The sequence below is a fragment of the Ranitomeya variabilis genome, chromosome 2 (assembly GCF_051348905.1).
Source record: "Ranitomeya variabilis isolate aRanVar5 chromosome 2, aRanVar5.hap1, whole genome shotgun sequence".
Classification (NCBI taxonomy): domain Eukaryota; kingdom Metazoa; phylum Chordata; class Amphibia; order Anura; family Dendrobatidae; genus Ranitomeya; species Ranitomeya variabilis.
In genome coordinates this window covers 645761591-645786145 of record NC_135233.1, presented here as the reverse complement: position 1 = coordinate 645786145, position 24555 = coordinate 645761591, and the positions used below count along the sequence as shown (strand labels likewise).

General features: G+C 43.0%; 1 protein-coding gene across 4 annotated transcripts in view; it reads left to right on the top strand.

The window, feature by feature from the left end:
• Window positions 1-24555, top strand: part of LATS1 (large tumor suppressor kinase 1) — a 46905-nt gene that overhangs the window by 5793 nt on the left and 16557 nt on the right. For 2 of the 4 annotated variants that reach the window (XM_077289151.1, XM_077289152.1), the window contains exons 3-5: window positions 945-1083; window positions 9429-10903; window positions 18980-19562. In XM_077289151.1, coding sequence (XP_077145266.1) covers window positions 945-1083; window positions 9429-10903; window positions 18980-19562 — 2197 coding nt within the window. Of the gene's footprint in view, window positions 1-944; window positions 1084-9428; window positions 11608-11652; window positions 13390-16435; window positions 16480-18979; window positions 19563-24555 lie in introns of those variants that run through there. The other 2 variants (XM_077289154.1, XR_013221755.1) reach the window with 2 other exon arrangements.

Genomic DNA, 24555 nt, shown 5'->3' with positions numbered 1-24555 from the left:
GTCTCTAAGACCACCACAAAATCTGCCAGTGTAACTCCAGCCTAAAAGTAATGTAGCATCTCTTGTTTTTTTCTCTGGAGTTTTGGCGAAGAACGCCACGTCTCCTCTAAGTCATGTTGAGCTGTGGTTACACCTGAAATTTTACTCCAGTGTATGAGTGTATGAATGGTTGTGGCAAGGCACAGTGGAATGTGTTGAGAACAATAAAACACAAAAATGATCAACGTAAATAAAAATTAATATCCCATGGAGGTCTGGATTTGGAATGATGCTCAAAATCACTTTTCAGGCTGATCCCCTAGTTTGCATAATGAATACCAGCACATAGTGAATAATAATTAAAAAAAAAAAATAACACTGATGCCCGCAGCGCCATCTTGCTGGAGTAGAAATAAAAAGATTTCTTCCTCCAAGATGGCCCCGCCTGCACAGTAGCAGCTATCGGATCTCTATCCGCACTGAGAGCTGCTACTGTGCAGGCTCCATTTTCAAATTGACTTTTTTTTTTTTTTCCTCGCTCAATTAAATAAGCAAAAGGGACTAAGTGCACATTAATAATGCGATTATGCTGCAGCGCAGGGGCCATGGACGGCAGCTCCCTGCAGAAGCGTCTTTTTATTCAGTATGTGCTGGCATTCATTATGCAAACTAGGGGGAGGGTCAGTGAGAGATCAGTGTCCTGTCAGCAATCTGCATTATGGGTATATAAGCGGAGCACCACATGCAGACCCCCCCACAGATCGCCCTGGGGCACGAGCATATCATAAACTACAAACTGAAAATAAAGATTACACAACAACCCCAAGACGGATTTCATCAACCCAGGCATCACTGTAATCAGTATTACGGCGCCGACCTGACACTCTAGGTTACTGAGCACAATCCTGCTGACAGGCTCCCTTTAATAACTGCTGTTTGTTTTAATTTCCCCCTTTGCCTTGCAGGATATGGTGATCAGAGCTTTGCAACAGACGAATAGTCGCAGCATAGAAGCCGCGATAGAATATATCAGCAGGATGAGTTGTCAGGATTCTTATAGGGAGACGCCTGCAAGAACACACAATACAGGAATGATTCCTTCAGGTAAACTGCCATTTAGTGTAACATTTATTACAAGCTTTAATGACATATGTCTTTGATGAAGGAATTCTGGGGTTTTGTAAATCCTCCCAGGTGCCATCCTTGTTGCATCCTACTTCTGTCATTTTCATGTTTGTTTAATAGGAGAAGCTTGAGAAACCCTCTTGCATACAAAAAAGGTGAGACTTTTAGAGAGTGTTCACACTGCATCTTTCTCGGGCAGATTCCGCCTAGAACCCACCTGAAAAAGCACAAAAAAACTTAATAAGAATGAAAATATGGAGAGCAATGTCAAAAAGTGTTGCTGTGGATTTGTTCTGTCTTATTTAACTTTTTAACCACTTCATGCTTCCAAAGCGGTTAACCCCTTCATGACCCAGCCTATTTTGGCCTTAATGACCTTGCCATTTTTTGCAATTCTGACCAGTGTCCCTTTATGAGGTAATAACTCAGGAACGCTTCAACGGATCCTAGCGATTCTGAGATTGTTTTTTCGTGACATATTGGGCTTCATGTTAGTGGTAAATTTAGGTCGATAATTTCTGAGTTTATTTGTGAAAAAAATGGAAATTTGGCGAAAAATTTGAAAATTTTGCAATTTTCACATTTTGAATTTTTATTCTGTTAAACCAGAGAGTTATGTGACACAAAATAGTTAATAAATAACATTTCCCACATGTCTACTTTACATCAGCACAATTTTGGAAACAAATTTTTTTTTTGCTAGGAAGTTATAAGGGTTAAAATTTGACCAGTGATTTCTCATTTTTACAACAAAATTTACAAAACCATTTTTTTTAGGGACCACCTCACATTTGAAGTCAGTTTGAGGGTTCTATATGGCTGAAAATACCCAAAAGTGACACCATTCTAAAAACTGCACCCCTCAAGGTGCTCAAAACCACATTCAAGAAGTTTATTAACCCTTCAGGTGTTTCACAGCAGCAGAAGCAACAAGGAGGGGAAAAATGAACATTTAACTTTTTAGTCACAAAAATGATCTTTTCGCAACAATTTTTTTATTTTCCCAAGGGTAAAAGGAGAAACTGGACCACGAATGTTGTTGTCCAATTTGTCCTGAGTACGCTGATACCTCATATGTGGGGGTAAACCACTGTTTGGGCGCACGGCAGGGCTCGGAAGGGAAGGAGCGCCATTTGACTTTTTGAATGAAAAATTGGCTCCAATCTTTAGCGGACACCATGTCGCGTTTGGAGAGCCCCCGTGTGCCTAAACATTGGAGCTCCCCCACAAGTGACCCCATTTTGGAAACTAGACCCCCCAAGGAACTTATCTAGATGCATAGTGAGCACTTTAAACCCTCAGGTGCTTCACAAATTGATCTGTAAAAATGAAAAAGTACTTTTTTTTCACACAAAATTTCTTTTAGCCTCAATTTTTTCATTTTCACATGGGCAACAGAATAAAATGGATCCTAAAATTTGTTGGGCAATTTCTCCTGAGTACGCCAATACCTCATATGTGGGGGTAAACTATTGTTTGGGCACATGGTAAGGCTCGGAAGGGAAGGAGCGCCATTTGACTTTTTGAATGAAAAATTATCTCCATCATTAGTGGACACCATGTCAGTTTTGGAGAGCCCCTGTGTGCCTAAACATTGGAGCTCCCCCACAAGTGACCCCATTTTGGAAACTAGACCCCCCAAGGAACTAATCTAGATGTATAGTGAGCACTTAAAACCCCCAGGTGCTTCACAGAAGTTTATAACGCAGAGCCATGAAAATAAAAAAATATTTTTCTTTCCTCAAAAATGATTTTTAGCCCGGAGTTTTTTTATTTCCCCAAGGATAATAGGAGAAATTGGACCCCAAATGTTGTTGTCCAGTTTGTCCTGAGTACGATGATACCCCATATGTGGGGGTAAACCACTGTTTGGGTGCACGGCAGGGCTCGGAAGGGAAGGCACGCCATTTGGCTTTTTGAATGGAAAATTAGCTTCAATCATTAGCGGACACCATGTCGCGTTTGGAGAGCCCCTGTGTGCCTAAACATTGGAGCTCCCGCACAAGTGACCCCATTTTGGAAACTAGACCTCCCAAGGAACTAATCTAGATGTGTGGTGAGCACTTTGAACCCTCAAGTGCTTCACAGAAGTTTATAACGCAGAGCCATGAAAATAAAAAAATTATTTTTCTTTCCTCAAAAATGATTTTTTAACCCACAATTTTTTATTTTCCCAAGGGTAACAGGAGAAATTGGACCCCAAAAGTTGTTGTCCAGTTTCTCCTGAGTACGCTGATACCCCATATGTGGGGGTAAACCACTGTTTGGGCACATGGCGGGGCTCGGAAGGGAAGTAGTGACGATTTGGAATGCAGACTTTGATGGAATGGTCTGCGGGAATCATGTTACGTTTGCAGAGCCCCTGATGTGCCTAAACAGTAGAAACCCCCCACAAGTGACCCCATTTTGGAAACTAGACCCCCCAAGGAACTTATCTAGATGTGTGGTGAGCACGTTCAACCCCCAAGTGCTTCACAGAAGTTTACAACGCAGAGCCGTGAAAATAAAAAATCATTTTTCTTTCCTCAAAAAAGATGTTTTAGCAAGCAATTGTTTATTTTCACAAGGGTAACAGGAGAAATTGGACCCCAATATTTGTTGCCCAGTTTGTTGTGAGTACGCTGATACCTCATATGTGGGGGTAAACCACTGTTTGGGCGCACGTCAGGGCTCGGAAGGGAAGTAGTGACATTTGAAATGCAGACTTTGATGGAATGGTCTGCGGGCGTCACTCACGTTGCATTTGCAGAGCCCCTGATGTGCCTAAACAGTAGAAACACCCCACACGTGACCCCATTTTGGAAACTAGACCCCCGAAGGAACTTATCTAGATGTGTGGTGAGCACTTTCAACCCCCAAGTGTTTCACATAAGTTTATAACGTAGAGCCGTGAAAATAAAAAATAATTGTTCTTTCCTCAAAATTATGTTTTAGCAAGTAATTTTTTATTTTTGCAAGGGTAACAGGAGAAATTGGACCCCAATAGTTGTTGCCCAGTTTGTCTTGAGTACGCTGGTATCCCATATGTGGGGGTAAACCACTGTTTGGGCGCACGTCGGGGCTTGGAAGGGAGGGCGCACCATTTGACTTTTTGAACGCAAGATTGGCTGGAATCAATGGTGGCGCCATGTTGCGTTTGGAGACCCCTGATGTGCCTAAACAGTGGGAACCCCTCAATTCTAACTTCAACACTAACCCCAACACACCCCTAACCCTAATCCCAACTGTAGCCATAACCCTAACCACAACCCTAACCCCAACACACCCGTAACCCTAAATCCAACCCTAATCCTAACCCTAATCCCAACCCTAACCACAACTGTAACCCCAACACAACCCTAACCCTATCCTTAAACAGACTGGTCCACTCTTCTGCCGGCTTCTGCTTGAAAGTCACTCACTATTAATACATAACAAAAAAATGTAAATGCCGCCTGCAAGACCACTGCAGCAGATGTCAGCGGGTATTCCTGTGTCTAAAGACGCTGTGCGCACATAACCCTATGCTAAAAACCGCCACACTAACGAGAATACTCAAGCAAAATCCAGTGAGCAATAACTGATTTGTTGGCCAGTTTGGAAACAAAAATCTCTAATATGTTTAAACTATTGTGATTGTCTGTTATCCCAAACAGAGTGTGGAACCTGTCATCTTATTCATGCTGCTCAAACCATGAGAAGCATGAATCTGAGTCTAGCAGCCAGGTATATTTTTCTATGATACCTCAGAGGTTCCTGACAAAATATACTTAACCCGTTAGTGTTCGGGCCAAATATTTTAAATCTGACAAATGTCACTTTGTGGTTATAACTCTTGAATGCTTCAACAAATCCCAGTGATTTTGAGATTTTTTTTGTGGCACATTATAATTTATGATAATAGTAAATTTAGGTTGTTTTGTGTTTATAAAAAAAAAAAACATCAAATTTTACAAATGTAAAAAAAAAAAGTACAATTTTCAAACTCTGAATGATTATCCCTTTAATCCAGATAGTCATACCACACAAAAACATTAATAAATAACATTTCCCACACGTGTGCTTTACAATAGCACCATTTCCAAAATGTTTTCATTTTGTTAGCATTTTAGGAGGTATAAAAATGTAGCAGCAATTTTTCATGGAAATTTACAAAATGCATTTTTTTAGGGACCTATCCAGGTTTGAAGTGACTCTAGTGGTCCTATATATTGGAAAACCTCCAAAAGTGATACAGTTTTAAAGACAGCACCCCCTGACATACTGAGAACTGCTGTCAGGTAGTTTATTTACCATTCAGGAGATTTTCAGGAATTAATACAAAGTGACATGACAGGAATGAAAAATTGTATTTTTACCACCTAATTGTCGCTAACTTATGAACAGGTCACTATATCCGGCGGACTCTAAGGCTGCTATTTGGCCGTGAATTGCCATGGCAAACATCAGGACCACACAATCAACATCTCAGGTTGACAATGAGTATAAAGAGGGAACCCCATACTCTTTTAACCATTTATATGATAGTCAATATTGACAGCAGCATCTAAGCCTTCTTTCATACTTCAGTTGTTTGGCGTCAGTCTGCTCCGACATAGTGACGGATCGACGGATCCGTCACAATTGTTGAGAAAACGGTTCTAACGGATCCGTTTTTTTGACGGAACCGTTACTTGGGGGTTGTCTGGGAAAACTATCTACTTTTTGGAGCATGCTCAATTGAAAAAGCGGATTGGGGCGAAGGATCCGCCAAATGACGGATGGAACGGAACCGTCGCCCATAGGCGGCCATTCTAGGGAATGGCGGACGCGACGGATCCGTCGCGAACCGCCATTTCGGCGCAGACAAAACGTTATAATGTCCGTCGATGTCTAGATGACGTCTGCCAAATCTCGACGGATCCGTCACATGGCGGATGGAACGGACGACCATCCGCTACAATCCGTCGGTAATGCATGTCTATGGGAAAATGGCGGATCCGCTATTTGACGAAAACGGCGGATTCAAACTGACGCCAAAAGACTGAAGTGTGAAAGAGGCCTAAGGCGTTAAACAGATATGGACGGTGCCAACACTGATCATGGCTAATGCAGCAAGTTATCAGCTATAGTGGACAGCCAACAGCTGCTGGATTGTCACCTGTATGGGGATGCTATTCCCTTATATCTCAGGTCAGTAAAAAGATGTATTGGCGGTCATTAAGGGGTTAAAAGATCTGATGTTGCCCCCAGCTGCTTACTCTGTTCTGATTAGAGGTGTTTCACAGGTCTGTCTTAAGGCCCCGTCACACATAGCGAGATCGCTGCTGAGTCACAAGTTTTGTGACGCAACAGCGACCTCAGTAGCGATCTCGCTATGTGTGACACGTACCAGCGACCCGGCCCCTGCTGCGAGATCGCTGGTTGTGTCGGAATGGCCTGGACCTTTTTTTGGTCGTTGAGGTCCCGCTGACATCGCTGAATCGGTGTGTGTGACACCGATCCAGCGATGTCTTCACTGGTAACCAGGGTAAACATCGGGTTACTAAGCGCAGGGCCGCGCTTAGTAACCCGATGTTTACCCTGGTTACCAGCGTAAATGTAAAAAAAACCAAACAGTACATACTCACCATCTGATGTCCGTCAGGTCCCTTGCCGTCTGCTTCCTGCTCTGACTGAGTGCCGCCGTACAGTGAGAGCACAGCACAGCAGTGACGTCACCGCTGCGCTCTGCTCTCACTGTACGGCGGCACTCAGTCAGAGCAGGAAGCAGACGGCAAGGGACCTGACGGACATCAGATGGTGAGTATGTACTGTTTGTTTTTTTTGGTAACCAGGGTAAACATCGGGTTACTAAGCGCGGCCCTGCGCTTAGTAACCCGATGTTTACTCTGGTTACCCGGGTGCTGCAGGGGGACTTCGGCATCGTTGAAGACAGTTTCAACGATGCCGAAGTCGTTCCCCTGATCGTTGGTCGCTGGAGAGAGCTGTCTGTGTGACAGCTCCCCAGCGACCACACAGCGACTTACCAACGATCACGGCCAGGTCGTATCGCTGGTCGTGATCGTTGGTAAATCGCTATGTGTGACGGGGCCTTTAGGCCTCTTTCACACATCCATGTCTCCAGTACATGTGGTGACAGTTTTCACACGTACTGGAGACACATACACATGTAGACCCATTCAAATGAATGGGTATTTGCACATGTCTGTGTCCATATGTTTCCACGGACCATGTGTCCGTGTTTCCCACACGTAGACATGTCCATTTTTTTTACCGTCAGCATGGACGGCAAAATGTCCTGAAGACGTGCACACGGAGAACACACATTGATGTCCTCCGTGTGACACACATCGGCACCGGGGAAGAAGCGCTACAGTACAGTAAGCACTGTTCCCCAGCAGCTAGTGCTGAAGACAGCTCTCCTCATTCTCCCCTGCTCTGCCGGCGATCAGGGCGAGCAGAGCAGAATGATGAGTTTATAATAAAGTCCAAACAGTGACAGCAGGTGGAGGCTTTTTAGACTCTTACTCCCATCATCTGACACCTGCTGCCGCTAATAAGTGACAGCAGGAGCCGATGATCGGGGTATCCCTCAGCCGCCGTCGCCTGCGATCTAACGAAATAAATGAATGAAAAACCCGACGTGGGTTCCCCCCTATTTTTTCGAACCAACCAGGCAAAACTCACAGCTGGGGGCTGCAACCCTCAGCTGTCAGCTTCAGCATGGTTGGTTATCAAGAATAGAGGGGTCCCCATGCTTTTTTTTTTTAAATAAATAAAGACGTGGGGTCCCCCCCATTTTTTACAACCAGCCTAAAATAATTAAAAAAAACAAGCCTGGGGACCCCTCTATTCTTGATAACCAACCTTGCTGAAGCTGACAGCTGAGGGTTGTAGCCCACAGCTGTGAGTTGCCTGGTTGGTTTAAGAAAATAGGGGGAACCCACGTCGGGTTTTTCATTCATTTTAGTTAGATTGCAGGCGGCGGCTGAGCGATACCTCAAACATTCTCTCCTGCTGTCACTGCTATTAGCGGCAGCAGGTGTTGGATCATGGGAGTAATAGTCCTAAAAGCCCCCACCTGCTGTTATCGTTCGGACTTTATTATAACTCTCATCATTCTCCTCTGCTCGCGCCGATCACCAGCAGAGCAAGGGAGAATGATGAGCCATCTTCAGCACTAGATGCTGGGGAACAGCCCTTACTGTAACGCTTCTTCCCTGTAGCCCGTCCGTGTGGTACTGATGCGGCACAACATGCATTCACAACACACGCACACATGGATATCTCCGGTACCAGAAATAAACGGATGTGTGAAAGAGGCCTTAGCACCTGTTAATCACCTAGAGTGGCACTGGGAGGAGTCGGTCAGGGATGGTGCTGGACTGGTCTCATCTCTGTGTATGGTCCCCAGCTGGATCTTTAAAGTATATGTTCTCTAAATGCTGGGACATTGCAAAGAGGAATATACCTGGCTGCAATCAGCCAGACTTGATTTATAATGCTCGTGGATTCCCTTTAATGACAGGTTCCCTTTAGTAAAAAGACCTGATATAAACTGTTTGGAATATGTATTAGGCATATACGTCAATGAACCAGATGCATTGATCTCCAGATATCAGCATCAGTTCCAGGAATTCCACCTTTGGTTGGAGATGGACAAAGTAAAGTGCCCCCTGTGCCAACATGTGACCAGTGCTGTATGACAGGGGCTGACTCAGTAGTTAAGCCAGCTTCTACTGTACTTCTGTATCTGTAGTGACGGAGAAGCGTTGCTTTTGGTATTAAAATGAGTGATCAGCCACCTAAGTCACATACAACTTTGGTCAGATGCTGCACAGAAGAGCCTCTCCTGTGTCTCCGCAAAATCCAGAAGTGAAGATCTCATGTCTATTGGTGAATTCTGTAGATCAAGGCACCTTTTGCTGAAGTAGTTTAGTAGGTTGCATTTATTTTTTAAAACACATTTAAAGATGGCCTTTTAAAGCTGGACTTGTCTGCCCTCAGCATCAGAAGTACTAGAATCATAACAACCCACTATTGTAAGCATGGTTTTCACGATCCAAGCATAAAGGCTCAGCAGCTGACTACGTCCAGTGGGAGAGCTCAGGGACATGTAGGGGATAGGAGCAGATCATGCTGCATTGTCATGAAGCTCCTTAAAATTGTACTTATTTACAGCTTAGACCATCAATCTAATCATTACATGAAAACAATTCATAGTTATAGTAGCAGACTTTCTTTGAGGATGATATTTTGCATTTTTTTCCCTAGAGGTTTTATGGAAAAACTACTGCTACAGAATATCGGTTAATTTGGCAGCTACTAGGTCTGTTAACAGGTTTGTCAATTTCATTTTTCAGGTAATATTCAGCATTCCATTAATCGGCGGCAGAGCTGGAAAGGGTCAAAGGAGTCCTTGGTCCCCCCTAGACACATATCACCGTTGTCTGACAGTGTTGTTTATGGGGCATCAGAAATTCAGAGTGCACAGGCAGAGATGGGAAGGCCTTTGTCTGGAACAGGCCTCCCATCATTTGGTCAGGCTCTACCAGTAAATGGCCAGAGAGTCAATCCTCCACCTCCACCACAAGTCCGAAGTGTTACTCCACCACCACAACCTCCACCCAGAGGCACTGCTCCATCCCCACAATCCTGGGAACCAAACTCGCAGACAAAGCGTTACTCTGCTAATATGGATTTCGTTATCTCCCGCATTTCTCCAGTTCCACCAGGAGGTTGGCAAGAGGCATATCCACCTCCAAATATGAACTCTGCACAGATAATGAACCCACAGTCCCAAGCACAGAGAGCTATTAATCCCGTTCCTGTAGGAAGACAGCCCATCATAATGCAGACTTCCAGCACCAGCAAGTTTGGTTATTCCGGGAGGCCTGGCATGCAGAATGGTAATGCACAGCCTGAATTTATCACACACCAAGGCAATAACAATGTGGTCCGGAGCCAGCCACCACCTTATCCTATGTCAAATGGCCCAAACAATACAGCATTGCAGATGCCAGGGGGTAATGGACCAATGTCTCCGTCTGCTTATAATAATGGAAATCTTCCCTCATCTATGCTAGTACCAAATCGAAATAGCCACAACTTGGATATGTACAACCTGGGCATCCCAGGCCATCCAACTTCATGGCCTCAGTCCTCTTCAGCCCAGTCCCCCCAAGGAAATCATGACATGACATCATGGCAAAATAATGTCCCTGTACGGTCCAACTCTTTCAATAATCCAATGGCAGTTCGGCAGGTGCATCCTGCTAACACTCAACCGTCTGCCACTACTGTGACTGCAATCACTCCGGCTCCTATACAGCAGCCTGTAAAGAGCATGCGGGTGTTAAAGCCAGAACTTCAGACTGCATTGGCACCAGCACATCCATCATGGATGACCCAGAGTGTGCAGCCAGGACACTATTCAGAAGTCACTGTACATGGCAATTCCCTTCTGCCACCACAAACGGAAGCACCCAATTACCAGGGGCCACCACCACCATACCCAAAGCACTTACTGCAGCAAAACCCAGCCGGTTACGAGGTAGGTCTGAAATCTGGCAAAGACGACATTCATGTGTCTTCCAGTATCCAAGAAGAAGGGGATAAAGTAATTGACAGTCCTGGGGAAAGCACAGAGAAAGAGATCACAACATCGCCTGTGCCTGTAAGGAAAAATAAGCGGGATGAAGAGAGAAGGGAGTCTCGCATCCAGATCTATTCTCCTCAGGCATTTAAGTTCTTTATGGAGCAGCACGTAGAGAATATACTGAAGTCCCACCATCAGCGACTGCACCGAAAGAAGCAGCTGGAAAACGAAATGTGTCGGGTAAGAATACAGCTTTCTGTGTATTTCTGAGAGCAGTGTGAAAGTAACCCAACGACCTATAATGTTATGGCATATCGCTTGATTATTCCAGAGAATACAGGCGGAGGGCACTCGCTGCGAGATGGCCTTACTAAGGTGAATTAAATTCTACCCATATTCTATCACTCTCGTGGAAAAACAGGCCCAAAGTAGCCATTTTTTGTTGCTCATTGCATTCATGCTTCTCCCCAGCATATTCAGCTTTTTTATTAATTTTCCAAATTGTTCTGAAATGTTTGTTTTGTATTTAGTGAGAATTTTTATGGTCTTCCCCAAAAGGGTGTGGCTCACAGGGTAATAATGCAGATCAATCTAAGCCGTGCCCCCTTGTAAAGACCATAATAATTAGCACATACCTCTCAAACATCATGGCAGATTTAACCCTTTTCCGACATGTGGCCTAATAGCACACCCATGTCGGAATCCCCCCTATTTGGTGTGGGCTCCGGCGCTGAGTCCACACCTTTCTGGGCACATGAAGGCTGATCTATATAGCTGACATATGCCCACAACAGCTGCAGGTGGAATCGCGATCCACCCACAGCTGTTAACTAGTTAAATGCCACTATCAATCTGACTCCGGCATTTAACTCGCGCTTACAGGAAACGCGTGGCTAATCCCACCCATCGGTTACCCCGTCACATGATTGGCATGACAATCGGAAGTCTGCAGCAGACTTCTTTGGTTGTCATTGCCAGATCGCTATGAGTGCCGCCTGGTGGTCGGCGCTCATAGCAAGTGAACATTTCTGCTACACACAGGCGATCTGATCATCGCCTGTGTGTAGCAGAGGCGATCCAAGTACTGCAGCTTCTGGTCTCCCATGGAGACTATTGAAGCATGCAGAAAGTAAAAAAAAAAAAAAAAAAAAAGTTTAAAAAAAATGTATAAAAGTTCAAATCGCCCCCCTTCACCCCATTCAAAATAAAACAAAAAAAATCAAATATACACATGTTTGGTATTGCCGGGTTCAGAATCGCCCGATCTATCGATAAAAAAAAATTAACTTGAATGCTAAATGGCGTAACGAGAAAACAATTTAAAATGTCAGAATTACGTTTTTCTTGGGTCGCCGCTACATTGCAATAATGGGCAATCAAAAGATCATATCTGCACCACAATGGTATCAAAACATGAGCTCGACACGCATAAAATAAGCTCTCACCCAACCCCAGATCACGAAAAATGGAGGTGGTCTCGTAAAATGGCGCCATTTTGTTTGGTTTTTCTTACAACTCTAATAAAAAAAGAACCTAGACATGTTTTGTGTCTACGAACAGGTCAGGTCAGTTTTAGCATTTAGTGGACATGGTAAAAAACAACTCTGGAATTGCACTTTTATTTGCAATTTCACCGCACTTGGATTTTTTTCCCGTTTTCCAGTACACAATATGTTAAAACCAATGGTGTTGTTCAAAAGTACAACTTGTCCCACAAAAAACAAGTCCTCACATGGCCATATTGCCCAAAAAATAAAAAAAGTTATGGCTCTGGGAAGAAGGAGCAAAAAACTGAAATTCAAAAACTGAAATACCCCTGGACTTTAAAGGGGTTAAAAGGAGGAAAAAAAAAAAAAAAAAACGGAATACTCAGGAGCAGCAGGCATATAATAAGAGCAATAACTGTCCATTTTTTACTTGGTGACGGGTCCTCTATAAGGTGGACAAATATGAGCTACAAAGAGGGCACATACATTGGGCATATTGAAGTCTGAAGAGCCTGTAACAAGGGCATTCTGGCTACAACTGTACAGCTCTGGCAAAAATTAAGAGACCACTGCAAAATTGTCAGTTTGTCTGATTTTTCTCTTCATAGGTATAGTTTTGAGTAAAATGTAAATTGTCCTTTTATTCTATAAACTACTGACCACATGTCTCCGAAGTTCCAAGCAATATATTTGTATTTTCTGAAAATGAGAAATAGTCAAAATAACAAAAAAATGCATTGCTTGCAGACCTCAAATAATGCAGAAAAAAGTTCATAATCATTTAGAAACAACAATACTAATGTTTTAACTCAGGAAGAGTTCAGAAATTAATATTTTGTGGAATAGCCATGATTTTTAATCACAGCTTTCATGCGTCTTGGCATGCTTTCCACCAGTCTTTCACACTACTTTTGGGTGACCTTATGCCACTCCTGGTACAAAAATGTAAGCAGTTCTTCTTTGTTTGATGGCTTGTGACAATCCATCATCCTCTTGGTTACATTCCAGAGGTTTTCAGTGGGGTTCAGGTCTTGAGATTGGGCTGCCCATGACAGGGATTTGATGTGGTGGTCCTTCATCCACACCTTGATTGACCTAGCTGTGTGGCGCATTGTCCTGCTGGAAAAAACAGTCCTCAGAGTTGGGGAACATTGCCTGAGCAGAAGGAGTCAACTGTTTTCCAGGATAACCTTGTATGCGGCTTGATTAATACGCCCTTCACGAAGAACAACCTGCCCAGTTCGCAAGTTTTATAGAATAATAGAACAATTGACATTTTCCTCAAAAATCTACCTATAAAGAGAAAAATCAGACAAACTGAACATTTTGCAGTGGTCTTTAATTTTTGACAGAGATGTATATGTTAGATTTCTGGTGAGACCGAGCGACAACTATCCAATGTCTAGTCTGCTTTTTGTGTTTTTATTGTTATAATAGTTTGTGCAATCCTACTCTTGTATAGACTTGACACAGGAAGCTTGAAAGTAAGGCCGGGGTCACTCTTGCGAGTGCAGTGCGAGAAACTCGCACGAGTCTCTCGCATCAATACCCGGCACTGCCGCCGGCACTCGGGACCCGGAGCGTTCAGCAATGTAAAGTACATGCAGCCGCACACTCCGGTCCTGAGTGCTGGTGGCAGTGCCGGGTATTGATGCGAGAGACTCGTGTGAGTTTCTCGCATTGCACACGCAAGTGTGACCCTGGCCTAAGGATTGTTCTCTATTTTATGAGACCTGGATGTTGACAATGGAAATATAATGTTTTGGTTTTCACGAAGGTTTGCTGCAGTGTTTGTAGATCTTTCAGTTGGATATTTCTATGGTTACTGAAGTACAATTAAGACTTGTTCAATCTTTGCATTTTTTTCAGCACGTTTTTGCTGCAAGAAAAACATAATTTTACAGTACCAGCAAAGTGAATGAGATTTCTAAAATCTCATGCACATACTGCATATTTTCTCTTGCAGGTTTGAGCTATCTAAGCATTTTTTCAAATCTGCAGCATTTCAGTTCTTAAAGCATTTTATGCCCATTCAAATTAATTGGACAAAATACAGCAAAAGTACACGTAAAAAGCACATTTTATGCAGGGTTTTTCTTGTCAACACTCTGGTTTTTGCTGCAGAAAAATCTGCCTCAACTAATCACCATGTGCACGTAGCCTTACTGTGTTGACCCTTACTTTTCAAGATTTCTGCAGTTCGCCCTACCATTCAGGATTTTGGCCTTTGGGTCAAATCCTAATTGATGTCAACCCAATCTTGCCTAATCCATGCTTGGAGCTAATCATTTCTTAATTTTTGTTTCTGGGATTGGCCACAGATTCTCAGTGGGACAGAGATCTGAGGAATTTCCTGGTCATGGACCAAAAAATATGAACGTTTTGTTCACTTAGGCTGCTTTCACGCTAGCATCGGTACGGGGCCGTCGCGCTGCGTCAGGCCCGACGTACCGACGCATACTGTGCAAAAAATGCCCGACGTGGGCAGCGGAAGCAGTCTTAAGACGCTTCCGCTGCTTCATCGTAATGTCCGGGGAGGAGGGGGCGGAGTTTCGGCCACGCATGCGCAGTCGAAAATGGACTCGACGCACAAAAAAAGTTACATGTAACTTTTTTTGTGGAGGCGGTGCGCCAAAACACGACGCAACCGTTGCACGACGGTTGCGACCTGTGGCACTGCGTCGCTAATAAAAGTCTATGGAGAAAAGCATCCTGCAGACAACTTTGCAGGATGCGTTTTTTATCCACAACGACGCATTGCGACGTGCAGCCAAAAACGCTAGTGTGAAAGTAGCTTAGCCACTTATAACTTGGGGTTTTTATGTTTTACACAGTTTCCTTCTGATTTAGATCTTGGGTCTAGGACCAAAACATTAATATTTTGTGCAGCTGGATTGTCTGATTAAAATATTTCAATATTCTACTTCTCAACCTCTAAGTGCAGAGTTTTTCCCTATTTATGTTGAGTGCTGAGGGGTGGAGTAGTTATTTTCTTTGATGAAGCCCTTTCAGGCTGTTTGGTACATCTGTTGGAATGATTGTCCAGAGAAGGAAATAGCGAGCGTTTCCATGAGTTCTGTGTCATGCCAACAGTAAAGAAACCTGAGCCCATTCATGTGTTGACCTTTCATCCATGTTGTTGGCTCACTCACAATTTTGCCCCAAAACAATGCCCTGTGAACAATGCTTTGAAATGTTGAGTCCATGGCCAGGGAACTCTCCAGATCTCAAGCCCATTGAGGACCTGTGGTCAATCCTCAAACAGGTGGACAAATAAACACACAGAAATTGTGGTAAGCACCTAGCACTGATTAGGCAAGAATCAGTTGCCGTCAGTCAGGATTTGGCCCAGAAACTGATATCCAGCATGTCAGGGCAAATTCTCTTTAAAAAATAAGGGTCACCACTGTAAATATTGAGTGTTTGCATAAACTTGATGGACTTGATTATAAAAGTGTAAAACATGCTTATAACTGTACTTCATGAACCATAGAAATATATATATATATATATATATATATATATATATATATATATATATATATTATTACTCTTTATTTTAACAAGGAAAACTGTACTTTCAACAAACTTTGCATTAATCAGTGATACAAGTAAATATAAGAAACTTTATAATGTGTATTGTCAGATAAATCTGTTTTATTCCCCACTTGAGAAACGTCAAAATGCTTCCTGAACTTCCCATCCTCTGAAAAATAAAAGGCAAATCCATCTTGTTCAGACTAGACAGACTGCAGGCGCACCATGGTGTCGTGTGACACTGTCCATGATATTGTATGTAGAGGGTAAGGGGGAAGAAAAGTGAGCTGCAGGGAGAGGAAACAGGCAGAGGAAAACACAAAGATCGTGACGAATTTTCCACCACAGAGCACAGTCACATCCAGACAGCTCTACTCTGCTAGATAATATCCTCCATGTTGATGTTTTCATTTCTGTATGCTAAAATATGAATGTGTGCTGTATATGATGGAGATCATAGCAGCTTGTCACCTCCCATCTGCTCAAAAGGATTACAAATTGAGATCGAGGCTGTAGGGGGGAATCTGGTGAAGATGCAGGATAGAAGCCATAGAATGGCGAGAAATGGTGTTATTCCTCATGTACACACATGGCAGCTTATGCTGAATAGTTCCTTGAAAATACAGTTACCCTTTTACATTTATTTGATGATTTCACTACTTTTTGTCTGCTCTTAGATTTACTTTTTGAATGTTTGTCTGCTCTTAGATTTTCTATATCTCTTTTCCTCTTCCCCACACACTAACAGATAAGGTTGGAGCTTGGCTGAGCTCTTCAAGCCTCCATTACTGGGTAGGCAAGTAAATGTCAGCGCCATGATGCATGACCTTCCTAGGCGGCTGCATGTGTATCCTATGTGATAGTAATGTAAGCATGAGGCTGCCCATTTCACAGATCCCTGCACATGTAACTTCAAGCCTTCAAAACTCGTATGCTTGTGATTGTTTTTTTTGCACAACCATGTAACAACTACTCATTTTGTATGCATACTCATATGTGCGAATTTTACTAAAGAGTTGTTTTTGTTTCCCTTCACACTTTTCCATTTTAGTGTTGAATCGTCTTATTTGGGGATTTTGTTGATGCTGGATAAAAGTTACCTATAGAAATGGCAAGTTCTGCACAGATACACAGTTCATATGCAAAACTTTAGAAAACATGTCTGGGTTCATACAGTGGAAGGTGACTGGCCAAACTGAATTTCCCGGACTATGATGATGATGGCCGATTCTCGAGAATGGCCTTCACTATCAGATCTGTGGCAGGGTGACTCCTGACCCCCCACAACCGCCACAACTCAACTGATTGACATAGCGGCTCTCTAACATCCTATTCACACCTCCTTCAATCAGGTGATCGGCGGTTGTGCCAGAAATCAGACTTCCATCAATAACACAGGTCAACAAAAAAAATTTTTTTTTCTGGTGTCCAAAATATTTTAATGAATTTGGGGTATTTTTGGGGTGCTGATTCTGAATATGCTATCAGTTTTGCCAGATTGGCTCAAGTTTTTGACATTTTTGGTATCTTATTTATAGCACTTGTTGGTAAATGCGACGCATCATCTCATTAATTTCTTTGGATTAGTACTTGAACTGAGCAGTTCTCAATATAGTTTTGTGTTAATTAGTGTTCTAAAAGTTTGTTCATAGCTTGATTTTTGCACTAACTTTATGTTGTTGTCTGTTTTCCAGTGAAAAGCATGAACTCATCAAGAAGTTGTCTTAACGATCCAGACTCATTCTGTTACTTTTGTGGTGAATACACACTGCCAAAACATAGAAGAAACATAACAGACTTCGTAAAAAAAGTGTATTTTGCCTATTTTGGGGTTATGCTTGGGGACCAAGACAAGTTTTGGGCACCACACATAGTGTGCAAAGCATGTATCGAATTATTACGAAAATGGAGCAAAGGACAAAGAAAAAGCTTCACATTTGGTGTTCCAATGGTGTGGAGAGAGCCAAAAAATCATCATGATGACTGTTATTTCTGTGCAGTGCAAGTGCAAGGATTTAATAAGCATAAGAAATGAAAATGGGAGTAACATGGAATCTGCAAGAAGGCCTGTCCATCATTGTGAAGATGTGCCTGTACCTGTGTTTACCATAAATAACAGTCATCATGATGATTTTTTGGCTCTCTCCACACCATTGGAACACCAAATTTGAAGCTTTTTCTTTGTCCTTTGCTCCATTTTCGTAATAATTCGATACATGCTTTGCACACTATGTGTGGTGCCCAAAACTTGTCTTGGTCCCCAAGCATAACCCCAAAATAGGCAAAATACACTTTTTTTACGAAGTCTGTTATGTTTCTTCTATGTTTTGGCAGTGTGTATTCACCACAAATGTAACAGAATGAGTCTGGATCGTTAAGACAACTTCTTCTTGATGAGTTCATGCTTTTCACTGGAAAACAGACAACAACATAAAGTTAGTGCAAAAATCAAGCTATGAACAAACTTTTAGAACACTAATTAACACAAAACTATATTGAGAACTGCTCAGTTCAAGTACTAATCCAAAGAAATTAATGAGATGATGCGTCGCATTTACCAACAAGTGCTATAAATAAGATACCAAAAATCTCTAAAACTTGAGCCAATCTGGCAAAACTGATGACATATTCAGAATCAGCACCCCAAAAATACCCTAAATTCGATGAAATATCTTTGGCACCAAAAATGCTGTTGACCAGTGTAATCTAATAAATGAGGTTCACTGAGCCTGACTTCCAGTAGCAGAAACCTGATAATTTTTCATAGCTGCATTGGTACATGTGCACAAGCTGGTATCAGTAAAGGGGCTTACCAGGCATACTCCAGCAGTAGTCGGGGAGGCACAACTTCACATTCTCAGGTGCAGTTGCCTCAGCAGCCTTACTACCTAGTGAGTATTGCATGGGTCCCATGCTAATTCGTTGCGTCTGTCCAAGCTTGATGTCATATCGTGTGGGGGAGGATGCACGGACAATACTTAGAGCATAATTTATTTATTTTTTTACAGAAAGGAAAATTATTGCATTCAATGAACCTTTTCTTGATAATAACGGTACTAAAACCTTTAATACTGGCAGTTTATCTTTTACTAGATATTAATCTCATAAAGCACACTATGGACGTGTCGGCCGTGATAGTTATGTATAATGGTAAATATCCAGCATTGAACTATTGCAAACTGCTAACACTGACACTTATAGTAGTGCCATTTTCTTGGTAAATGTGTCCAGAACCGAATTATTTATGGAGGTTCTTCTATAAAATGTTCTCATATTATTACATTTTCAATAGGTGGGTTTGTCTCCAGATGCCCAGGACCAAATGAGAAAGATGCTTTGTCAGAAGGAATCAAACTACATCCGACTTAAGAGAGCCAAAATGGAGAAATCCATGTTTGTGAAGATCAAAACTCTGGGAATCGGAGCCTTTGGGGAAGTGTGCCTAGCCAGAAAGACTGATACCAATGCGCTGTACGCAATGAAAACATTACGAAAGAAAGATGTGTTATTACGTAACCAAGTAGCCCATGTCAAGGCTGAGAGAGACATCTTAGCAGAAGCAGATAATGAATGGGTTGTACGCCTGTACTACTCTTTCCAAGACAAAGACAACCTGTACTTTGTGATGGATTATATTCCAGGCGGAGATATGATGAGCCTCCTCATCCGGAAAGAGGTTTTCCCTGAAGATTTGGCTCAGTTCTACATAGCAGAGCTCACCTGCGCAGTGGAAAGTGTCCATAAAATGGGCTTCATTCACCGTGACATCAAACCTGACAATATCCTTATTGATCGTGATGGGCACATTAAACTCACTGATTTTGGCTTGTGCACAGGATTTCGATGGACGCATGATTCAAAGTACTATCAAAGTGGTAAGGATTAAACGTACCCTGAATTATGTTCAAGAATGTACACTGACTTGGAGAAATGCTTATAATAAACATTAAAGGCGGTTGCTCTCTACTACTATGGGCACAGGATGGAGCAAGTGTTACATTTAAATGGGGGGGGGGGGGGACTGCCTTAACAATTCTGCCTAAGGGTATGTTTCCACGTTCAGGAAGTGCTGCGTGTTTGACGCTGCTTAGAGCCACAGCATCAAACACGCAGCGTCCAGATGTTACTGCATAGTGGAGGAAATGTCATGAAATCCCGTCTCCACTATGCGGTAAAAAACGCAGGTGGCAGACCCGCGTCTTTTCAGCACGCAGCATGTCTGTTTACAATGCGTCGCCACGCCGTAAATTTAGTAGCCAGTAAAGGCTACGCAGGCAGCTGTGGGTTGATATTCATAGCCTAGAGAGGGGCCATGGGTATTAACCCCTTCCCAGGCTACAAATATTGGCCCCCAGCCATTGGCTTTCCCCCTCTTGCGCAGAAAATTGCGTGGGAGGCCACGCCATTTTTTTTTCTCCTTTTTTTTCATTTTTTTAATTAAACGTTCATTAATAAACATCGGCCTTGCTATTGCATATCTACTAGATGGTGGCCCGATCCGATTCTAACGCATCGGGTATTCTAGAATATGTATGTATGTACGTTGCGCTGTGAGTGGGGGGTTAAATTCCGCGCCAATATCGCTGATTGGTTGCGGCTGGCCACGTAGTATATAGCACAGCCGCATAGTATATAGCAGCCACGCAGTATATAGCACAGCCCACGCAGTATATAGCACAGCCCACGCAGTATATAGCACAGCCCACGCAGTATATAGCACAGCCCACGCAGTATATAGCACAGCCCACGCAGTATATAGCACAGCCCACGCAGTATATAGCACAGCCCACGCAGTATATAGCACAGCCCACGCAGTATATAGCACAGCCCACGCAGTATATAGCACAGCCCACGCAGTATATAGCACAGCCCACGCAGTATATAGCACAGCCCACGCAGTATATAGCACAGCCCACGCAGTATATAGCACAGCCCACGCAGTATATAGCACAGCCCACGCAGTATATAGCACAGCCCACGCAGTATATAGCACAGCCCACGCAGTATATAGCACAGCCCACGCAGTATATAGCACAGCCCACGCAGTATATAGCACAGCCCACGCAGTATATAGCACAGCCCACGCAGTATATAGCACAGCCCACGCAGTATATAGCACAGCCCACGCAGTATATAGCACAGCCCACGCAGTATATAGCACAGCCCACGCAGTATATAGCACAGCCCACGCAGTATATAGCACAGCCCACGCAGTATATAGCACAGCCCACGCAGTATATAGCACAGCCCACGCAGTATATAGCACAGCCCACGCAGTATATAGCAGTGTGGGCACCATATCCCTGTGGAAAAAAAGAATGAAAATAAAAAAGTTATATACTCACCTTCTGTCGGCCACCGAAGCTGTCCCGCTCCTCGCGATGTGGCCGGCAGCTTCTGTTCCCAGAGATGCATTGCGACATTACCCAGATGACTTAGCGGTCTCGCGAGACCGCTAGTCATCTGGGTAATCTTGCAGTGCATCTCTGGGAACGGAAGCTGCCAAGAGCATCGGGAGGAGCAGGAAAGCTGCGGAGGCGACGGAGGGTCAGAATAGCATGATTTTTTATTTTTTTTAACTTTATATCTTTTTACTATTGATTCTGCATAGCCAGCATCAATAGTAAAAAGTTGGTCCGGGATGGGGCAACACACTGGCACTGACTAGAGGGTAGTAGGGAGGGGCCAATTCGCGGCCGGACTAACCAATCAGTGACGTGGGATTTCCGTTACAGACAGAAACAGAAGAGACAAATGGCTGGCACATGACTAAGGTATGTGGTGCTAGTGAATGGAAACTGAGCGCCCATAAATATAGAAAGTCGATAATCACTGCACTCTTGGCTAGAAAGAATTTGCTTCAAGTGAAAAAGTTTATAGGTGATGAGCGACAGGCAATTAAGATGTTTCGGCCACACCGTGGCCTTGATCAGTGTCGCAAAAACTGATTAGGTTTAGGTTTACCACATGGGATGCGGTCTGTATTGAGGTAATGGAATACACTGTAGAAGTGGAACTGTAACACGTTAAATAGGGATAATAGTAACCCTGTGTTGCAGGACGCTCAAAATACTCGTCTAGGTCCGGAGGGTGCAGCGTTGTGCAGGAATCCATTGCTGTATAAGCCGACGTCGGTGGTATAGTGGGGGTGCTGGCGAGTCTGCGTCCAGGAGAGGAAAGACAGACAGACTGAAGTACTCCTTAGATTATCCATCTATCTATATAAAAATCAATCTGTCTATAGATAGATATGTCTATAGATAGATATATCTATAGATATACTAAACATTGGGCTTGGTATTATCTATCTATTTATCTATTATCTAAGTATCGATATATCTAGCTATCTATAGATATATCTATCGATTAGATATATCGATGGAGAGATACGATGGATCTATCTATCCCATATCTATCATCTATCTGTGTGTAAACATTATTCTTCAATGGAGTATGTAAATGAAGAGGTTGGACAAGAAATGACATCACAATTATTTTTTTTTTGTATATCTTTATTGAGCTTACAAAAACACAAATCCGCGTGAAAAACGCGTCAAAAAACACATGAAAAACGCAGATGACCTGCTAGTGACCTCAGGTGCAGATTTTACCTGTGTCAAATGATGATCAAATCATGATGCAATCCTGAACGTGGAAACATACCCTAAGTTTCTCTTCCAGCTTGGATGGCGGGTCAGGGCTGCATCTTAGTGGCTGCAGTATTGACCTGACATGTCCTGATGGGAGAGAAAGCCAGTAGAACGGCAGAGGAATGCCAGCAGCTGTATATTGTAAAAGCGCACTATAAGAAGCGCCACCATTTTATTTAAAAAAAAAATCCTTTCCTTCCCCAAATTTGGGGTGCGTCTTAATGTCCACAAAATACAATATCTTTTTTTTTTTTTTTTCTCCTCTTCTCTCCGTTTTCACCATTCTATGCCCACTAGTAAGGTATTTGAAAAAGTAGACCACCCCTTCAAATGGTAACTGGGATCTGCCTTGAGTGCCTTGTTTTGAGGGTCATATAATACAGGAACGCCTAAGATTCAGTGGATGCAGCCGGTGATGATGTCTGATTACAGATGGGTATGTATATTAGTGTGTTCAGAATACACCGTTTGGGAAAGCCGTCAAGCCCTTGGCAAGTGTTCAGACCAGCGGTCAGCAAGCTTTGGTACAGTTGTGGCCAAAAGTATTGACACCCCTGCAATTCTGTCAGATAATACTCAGTTTCTTCCTGAAAATGACTGCAATCACAAATTCTTTGGTATTATTATCTTCATTTAATTTGTCTTAAATGAAAAAACACAAAAGAGAATAAAGTAAAACATTGATCATTTCACACACAACTCCAAAAATGGGCCTGACAAAAGTATTGGCACCCTCAGCCTAATACTTGGTTGCACAACCTTTAGCCAAAATAACTGCGACCAACCGCTTCCGGTAACAATCAGTGCGTTTCTTACATTGCTCTGCTGGAATTTTAGACCATTCTTCTTTGGCAAACTGCTCCAGGTCCCTGATAATTGAAGGGTGACTTCTCCAAACTGCCATTTTTAGATCTCTCCACAGGTGTTCTATGGGATTCAGGTCTGGACTCATTGCTGGCCAACTTAGAAGTCTTCAGTGCTTTCTCTCAAACCATTTTCTAGTGCTTTTTGAAGTGTTTTGGGTCATTGTCCAGCTGGAAGACACATGAACTCTGAGGGAGACCCAGCTTTCTCACACTGGGCCCTACATTATGCTGCAAAATTTGTTGGTAGTCTTCAGACATCATAATGCCATGCACACGGTCAAGCAGTCCAGTGCCAGAGGCAGCAAAGCAACCCCAAAACATCAGGGAACCTCCGCCATGTTTGACTGTAGGGACCATGTTCTTTTCTTTGAATGCCTCTTTTTTTCTCCTGTAATCTCCTATGTTGATGCCGTTGCCCAAAAAGCTCTACTTTTGTCTCATCTGACCAGAGAACATTCTTCCAAAACGTTTTAGGCTTTTTCAAGTAAGTTTTGGCAAACTCCAGCCTGGCTTTTTTATGTCTCGGGGTACGAAGTGGAGTCTTCCTGGGTCTCCTACCATACAGTCACTTTTCATTCAGACGCCGACGGATAGTGCGGGTTGACACTGTTGTACCCTCGGACTGTAGAGCAGCTTGAACTTGTTTGGATGTTAGTCGAGGTTCTTTATCCAACATCCGCACAATCTTGCGTTGAAATCTCTTGTCAATTTTTATTTTCCGTCCACATCTAGGGAGGTTAGCCACAGTGCCCCATGGGCTTTAAACTTCTTGATGACACTGTGCACGGTAGACACAGGAACATTCAGGTCTTTGGAGATGGACTTGTAGCCTTGAGATTGCTCATGCTTCCTCACAATTTGGTTTCTCAAGTCCTCAGACAGTTCTTTGGTCTTCTTTCTTTTCTCCATGCTCATTGTGGTACACACAAGGACACAGGACAGAGGTTGAGTCAACTTTAATCCATGTCAGCTGGCTGCAAGTGTGATTTAGTTATTGCCAACACCTGTTAGGTGCCACAGGTAAGTTACAGGTGCTGTTAATTACACAAATTAGAGAAGCATCACATGATTTTTCGAACAGTGCCAATACTTTTGCCCACCCCCTTTTTTATGTTTGGTGTGGAATTATATCCAATTTGGCTTTAGGACAATTCTTTTTGTGTTTTTTCATTTAAGACAAATTAAATGAATGTTAATAATAACAAAGAATTTGTGTTTGCAATTATTTTCAGGAAGAAACTGAGTATTATCTGACAGAATTGCAGGGGTGTCAATACTTTTGGCCACAACTGTATGTGTTTCTTTTTCTATTTGTACGAAAGAGGTTGCTGATCGCTGATTTAAACCATTGC